Here is a 7,018-nt window from a genome sequence, read left to right on the forward strand (position 1 = left end):
GGAACGTGAAGTATGTGAGGGAGCTGTCGGCCCGGGTCACCCTAAACAAGACCCTTTGCCAGCTGGCCTGCTTGGAGCCCAGCGAGGTGACCGTGAGCCTGCTGTACTGCTCGCCACTGTGCAACAGGTATGGGGCCCGTCAGCCTGGACGGGCTCCAGTGGCTCCTTGGCCATGGGGAGAAGGGCCCAAAGAGGGCCAGAGGCAAGCAGATGGCCAGCACACGGCTGAGGGGCAGGGCCCTGTGTCTCGCCCACCGTTTCCCAGCCCTGGTGCCTCAAGCAGGCCTTGAGGAGCCAGAGCTGAGCAAGTGTCCCTGCCTTGAGCCGCAGAGCGCAGCGGCTCTGCACGCTCCCTGCCGCGCAAGGGGCTTCAGCTTGGTCATGTGCTGCCTGCCTGGGCAGGACCCTCTTGGGGCTGCCAGGGAGGAGGGGGTGGGCAGGGGCAGGGCTGGCACACAGCTGGGGACCTCCAGGGCTGGCCCAGGCTACGGTGCTGCGGCCAAGGAAGTGCCACTGACAAGGCGCTCTGGGCCTGCAGCACTGCCGTGAGCATGTGGAAGGTGCTGATGGATAAGCCGATGCTTGCGCCGGACATGCTGCGGGAGCTGCTGAGCTTGCTGGAGGAGCGGCCACTGCGCAAGCAGTCCAGCTCCGACAGGGACAACAACTGCATCCTTCCGCTGGCCGTGAGTTAGGGGACGAGGCCTCCCGTGCCCCCAGGCTGGTGCCTGCCTCCCTGGGCCCCCTCCCCCTCTCCGCTGCCCGTGTGCCCCCAAGCAGGGACCTCTCCTGGGCCCATGGCTACAACATGCCCAGCGCCAGGCCTCCGACTGTGCCAGCACACAGGGCTGCCAAGTGCTGCCTGGCCTCTCTGCACACCAACAGCCAGGCTGGCCATGCCCAGGAAATCTCCATCCGACGCTGTCCCTGCATCCGCCGACCTCGCTCAGCAGGCTGGAAAGCCAGGGTCGGGTTGGGGGCAAGGTGAGGGGCAGGAGTAGGGCTCCTGCAAAACCTGGGCAGGCAGCACGGCCTGGGACAGGGAGCCTGGCCGAGCGTGCACGCTACACGAAGCCTGCCGAGGTGATGGTCATGCTGAGGCAGGAAGGCTCACTGTGTACAACCAGGAGCTGAGGCCCAAGAGCCTGCGGGCGCTGGCCCTGGTCAGGCAGCCAGGCTGAGGCCTCCAGCTGCATTTCCCATGCTCCAAGGCTGTGCTCGAGCCTCCCACCTGGAGGGCTGTGGAAGCATGCCGGGGACTGCTCGGGAGTGAGAGGTGTGACTGAGTGTTTTCTGCAGGCAACGAGGGCACTGTGTGAGATCATCCGGGAGCCCGTCTGCCCAGAGGCGGTGAAGGCGTTTTTCCCCCAGCTCTTCCTGGCGCTGCTCTTGCAGATGGTCTTCACAGCAGAGTTCAGCCACCAGGAAGCAAATATCTTCTTGAGGGAATGCCAACGGGATGAGTCCCGTCCCACCAGCCACGTCAGGTGCTCGATCCCGCTCGCCCTGTCTCTGCACTGCACCTGGAGGCAGGGCCGGGCTGCCAGTGTGACCTGGGCTTTGCTCTGCATGCAGGTGCGCCGTGCAGGCCATGAAAAGTCTGCTGCGCTGCGCCCACTATGAGACCGTAGCCGTGGCTGTTGAGAGGAAGGGCGGCTGGGACCTATTTCTGCATGCGGACACCTCGCAGAAGGGAGTGGTGGTGCTGGCCAGGTAGAGCCCTTTCCGGCCTGCTCTGGCCCAGCACCTCTTCCCTGGCTGTGGGGTGTGCCTCCCCATGTGCTTCTTGGTGGGGGAGGGGGAACGCCACTTCTCCAAGAAAGAGGCTGCAGCCTCAGCCCTTGTGGCAAGGGCTCGCCCAGCAGAAGGGCCCTGGGAGCTGCCATGCTGCGCAGCTTGGAGAGCTGCTGGGGGAGCAGGTGGTGTTAGGAGCTGTGGGAGAGGGTCGTGCGCAGGAGAACCTGGGGAGGGCCCAGGGGCACAGGAATCCAAAGCGGGCAGGAGAGGGGATGTGTGGGCAGGCCATGCCGCCTGGGCAGGAAGGCTGTTTCTCCGGTCTCCCACCAAGAGGAACGTAATGATGCCTGACGCTGACTTTCTAATGGCAAGGTGTGGTAGGGCAAGAGCAGTGCTCCATGAGCAAATGCCGCTGGCTGCAGGAGCTGCGTGCCAAGCAGAGCGATGCCAGAGGAGGTTTGCCTGCTCGGCTGAGGCCCAACACTGCCTTCTTGCCTCTGACAGAGCAATGAGGGGGGCTGCCAGTCACCTGCGTCGCTGGATCTTCCGCCAGCTGGCAAGGCTGCTGAGGAGGGAGGACCAGTTTCATCAGCTGCCCGTCATGGCTTTCTTTGTCGAGGTGGGCCTCATGGCAAGCAGTGCCTCTCTGGAGGGGCCTCTAAATGCTGTGCTCGCTTGTGCACATGCGTGTGGGGTGATGCTGGTGAATGGAGCTGGGGCAATGCATACGCTCCTGGTAGTAGCCCCGGCCTTGGCTCGTTTCTGCTGGGCGACCACTCGTAAGCACTTGTATTTCGTGCCTGCTTTGTGGCAGCTCTCTGTGTTCAATTGCTCCTCCAAGGGATGAGAACAAGAGGCTGCGGAGGGTTCAGGGGACGGGAGGAGGAGGCGAGCAGTGTGTGCAGTGTGCCGTGAGGCGCAGGGCTGTGAGCAGGGCCCAGGGGTGTCTGCACAATGCCTGCTGTGTTTGGGCTGAGCTTTGTGAGGGCCTGGTGCCCTTGCCCTGGATGGTGGGTGGGATGGAGAGCTGCACGCTGCGGGCAGTGCTGCCGGCTGTGCCAGTCTTTCAGTGCTGTGTCCATTTCAGCTGCTGGAATGCCCTGACCTTGCCGACATGGATGAGGAGGTCCTGCCACTCGTCCAGGGTTATGCGCAGAGTGAGAGCCTGGAGATGCGCAGACTGGCGTTCAGAGGCCTCGTGGCCCTGTTGAATAGACCCAAGATGGTGAGGAGGGGGGCAGGCGGGTGAAGCCATGCTGGCAGCCTGGGGCTTGACAGGAGACACTGGGTCAGAGAGTGGCTTGGACTTGGCTGGCAATCCGGAGGTGTGGTAGCTGCTCCCAAGTCTCCGCTGCCCCATTCATCTGCCCCGAGTGTCATGCCAGGCCCTTGGCCGTGCTGCACAAGGAGAAAGGCACCAGTGCCCAGCGGGAAGATCTGGGAGAGGGACAATGAGCTGGAGCACAGGGCCGGGCTAAGGCAGCCAGCTGCTCCTGGGCCTTGAGGCAGCAGCTTTGCTCCCTACAGAGGCCAGTGCATGCTGAGGGCCCCCTTGGAGATCTGTGCCCTGCACTGCAGCCTCTGTGCCCAAGGCCTGCGTGTGTGCAGAGCCCTGGCCCTGGCCACTGAGCCCTGATGGGAAAAGAGCAGGCAGAGCACTTTTGGGCGGGCGGTGGGGGGGTGTCTGGCCTTGCTTCCCACAAAGAAAGTTGTGTGTTTCCCACAGAAAAGGAGAATGCAGAGCCTGCTCCCAGACAGCATGGAGTGGCTGCAGGATGCTTGCAGGGAAGTGCGTGTGGGAAGCCTGATGCTGCTGAGAAACATCCTCAGCTACCTGGAACAGAAGGGCTCCAACCCGATTGTTCTGCAGCTGGCCGAGAAGCTTCTGCCTCGCTTTGATGACGTAAGGCTGATGGGAGAGCCGGGGCTCTGCTGGTGTGTCCGGGGGTCCGTATGCGTGGTCTGGGTGCTGTGTGCCCCTCTGCATGCGTGCCTGTTGGCACGTCCCCACACAGGCCCTGCTGTATGTCAGGAAACCTTTTGCCCTGTGGTTCTCAGCCCATGCCCTGTGCTGGCCTTGGTGTCCAGGGCTGTGGGAGTAGAGCAAACCAGCCCCCTGTCTGCTCTCGGCTGCTGCGTCTCGTGCTTGACTGTGTGCGGCGCTTGCTGTGGCCTGGGGCAGCGATGAGCAGAGAGGTAGGAGCAGGCTAGAGAGCGAGGGAGAGGCCGTGCCGCGGGGCTGTCCCTTTCTGTCCTCTTGTTGTGTGCGGGGGCCCTGATGGAGGCCTCGGGAAATCCAAGAAGCTCCCTCCAGAGGGAGAGGGAGACAGAGCCCAGGGAGGCTTGTCGTGCTGCTGCCGACAACCCTCATTGTCCAGGCTGCCTCAGCAGAGGCTTGTCCTCAGCTCCGACCTCTGGCCGGGCTGGGGGACAGTTGTGCCCGGAGAGGACGAGGCCTTGCCACGGCAAACGCTCTTGTCAGGCCCCGTTCCTGGAGTCGTTGCTGAGGCCTCCCCTCCTCTCCTCCCTGCCTGCAGGAAGACAGCAGAGTGCGAGAGCTCTCCATGCTCCTCTTCAAAGACCTGCTGGAGATTGTGGTGGGGAAGAACAAACGGAACCTGAAGCAGCATGCACAGAGGAGCCTGGTGCCGCTCTTCCTCCACATGAGTGACAAGGTGCAGAGAGTGGCCCAGGTAGGGAGCAGTGTTTTGGGGAAGCAATGCTGACATGCCGTGGGTGGAGGTGAGCAGCAAGGCAAGGGCTGCTGCCAAGTGTGCCTTGGAACGCATGGCAGCATGAGGTGCAGCTTCCTGTGTGCCGAAGGACAAGGCAGAGCTGCCTCTGCCTTCAGGGAGGGCCAGACCTAGTGGCACGCTGCGTCGTGCCATTTGGGGCTGGGAAAGGCTGGGAGCCTTGCCAAGACGAGGGGGACCCAGGGTGTCCTGCCGTGGCTGCGGTGGCATCTCCTGGTCTCTGTTGCTCTGCAGGCCTCTCAGGAAGCCCTGGTGAGCGCTGCACAGTTCCTCAAGTGGGAGGAGCTCAAGCAGCTGGCCAGAAGAGCGGAGACATGGAAGATCGGGGAGTGCGTGGTAAGGACGTGGCCAAAGCCCCCGGGGCCGTGGCGGGATGAGGCCTGCCGCCATGGCCAGTGGGCAGGGTGCACAGCTGTGCCCCTCACGCACTGCTGCAGCCCAGAGCCCTCTACTCTAAGTGCCCGCTGGGGTGCTGAAGGGGCCCCTGGCCTGGCTGGGCCTTGGCAGAAGCATGGCGGGGATCTCAGCACCCGCAGGCCCCGCTCTGCCCTCTGCTCCCTCTGAACCTGGCTACCAGCCAGCTTCTAGCTGGGAGGCGTGGACAGGAAGAAGGGGAGGCCGGAGCTGGGAGGAGGGACAGGCCTGGCCTTCTGGGGAGGCTTGGTGCCAACCCCCTGTCCTTGTGCTGTCTGCAGCTGCTGAGGGACAGGAGCAGAGCGGAGCAACACCTGCGCCAGAGCCTGCCTTACCTGGAGAACCCGGACGCATCCTTGCGGGAGGCAGCTGTGAGGTTCATTGGTGAGCCACAAGCCCAGGGCCATGCCTGCCCACCCAGACGGGCACACAGGAGGGTCTTCAGTCCCTCCCACTGTCCCTGGGTCCTGCACCGTGGGGACGGGGCTGGGGCCAGCCTTGCCCAAGGGGAGCAGGCTGCATGGCCAAGCTGGCAAGGCCAGATGGGAGCTGTGCTGCTGGGGGCTTGCTGGGGAGTATGAGGGGTGAGCGGAGGTGTTTGCCTAGGGCTCATCGGGCAGCAAGTGAAGAAGCGGAGGAAGGAGAAGGTGCAGGAGCTGTGCACTGGTGAGTGAGAGCAGCGCTGTGTCAGGCAGCCCTGGCAGGGAGGAGGGAGGAGGCTGGGAAGTGAGCTGCAGTTCACTGGCCTGCCCCAGGTGAGGAAGGCTCTGTGTCCCTATGTGGGGGAGAGCAGGGGGTATTTGGGGCGCATCTGGGGCTTGGCCGACCTGCAAGTGCCAGCTGATCCATTTGTCCTACCTGCTGCCTCCTCCGCATGGGAAGAGCTGAGTGGGGCTGGCCCTGCCTGGGGGGGGATTCCTGGGATCTCTGCAAAGGTGGGAGTCTGTTCTCAGCTCGGTGCCTTTCTCTCGCAGCCCTCCAGCCCCTGGAAAATGATGCGGAACCTCTAGTCCGTTGCCTGGTGTCACAGACCATCATGAACCTGAGGGTGCCAAGGAGAACATCAAGATTCCACCTCGGAGCACTGTGTCCCTGGCTCCCGAGAGCATGGGCGAGGTGGCACCCTCCCGCCAGGACGTGACTCTGTTTGAGCAGAGCTGACGCAGCTGTGCCAATGCCATGGTGCTGCACACCACGCACACACGCAAGTGTGCTGGAAGGTCTGGCTCATTGCTGGCATCTCCCGCAGCCCCAGGACACCTCGACTCCTCAAGCACAGCCCCTGTTGTGCTACCGCTTCATGGCTTTGTTGGGCTTCCCGCAAAGATACAGCCCCGTTTCCTCAGCCGGAGTGAGTGTTCTTTTTTTAGGGAGCCAAAGGCAAGGGGCAAAACTTGCTGCCTGCATGAATCTGGCTTGTCCTGGGGGGGACGGGGTGTCCACTCGTTCCAATATGCCAGGCCAGCGTAGAGCGGCCTGACACACTTTGGTTTTGCTGCAAAGCGTCAACTGCTCTGCTGGCCCACAATAGCCAAGGGAAAGGGGGAGAAAAGCTTTGGCCTCCCCTGCCCTCTCCAGTCACCGCAGGGCAAGAGCAGGCCCCTGCTGTCTTCAGGGCTTGCATCTCAGGTGGAAGGGCAGAGCTGGGGTATGACATGCAGCTCTGTTTCTATTGCCACTGCCTACCCTGCGCATGCAGGCCTCAAGGCCGAACCGTCCATGAACTCCAGAATCATTGCTGAGCATGTAACGGCCAAACCCATTAAAAGCAGCTAATAAAGATACACAGCTCGCTCATGGGGCTAAAAAGTAGACTGCAGGGGACAAGATGGGATGCACCTGGGTTGGGGTTGACCTCGGAGGAGATAAGGGACTGTGGGAAACAAGGACATGGCAACCAGTGTGGGCTGAAGGCCAAGACCAACCAGAAGGAGAGTAAAGAAGACTCAGTAAAGAAGATTGGGGGAGACCTTCCCTGGCAGGTGGGAAATAAAACTGTAAAGGGTCTAATTAGGCCAGAATTCCTTTGTTCAAGGTCCCTCCCTGGAGGCACCCAGCTCCAGCAGTTACTATGCTGCACCATCATTTCAAGAAATAAAATTTTGCTGCTAGAT

The 7,018-nt window shown here is 62.3% G+C and overlaps 1 protein-coding gene across 1 annotated transcript; it reads left to right on the top strand.

Annotated features, from left to right (window-relative positions):
• Window positions 1–3,469: 3,469 nt before the first annotated feature.
• LOC138061156 (maestro heat-like repeat-containing protein family member 7) lies at window positions 3,470–6,700 on the top strand. The gene is made up of 5 exons (XM_068909520.1): window positions 3,470–3,640; window positions 4,275–4,430; window positions 4,725–4,826; window positions 5,186–5,288; window positions 5,879–6,700. Exons 1-5 carry the CDS (start codon window positions 3,473–3,475, stop codon window positions 6,043–6,045), a joined length of 696 nt encoding a protein of 231 aa, XP_068765621.1. The 5' UTR covers window positions 3,470–3,472; the 3' UTR covers window positions 6,046–6,700.
• Window positions 6,701–7,018: the final 318 nt, after the last annotated feature.

The sequence above is a fragment of the Struthio camelus genome, chromosome 16, assembly GCF_040807025.1.
Source record: "Struthio camelus isolate bStrCam1 chromosome 16, bStrCam1.hap1, whole genome shotgun sequence".
In the NCBI taxonomy this organism is placed as follows: domain Eukaryota; kingdom Metazoa; phylum Chordata; class Aves; order Struthioniformes; family Struthionidae; genus Struthio; species Struthio camelus.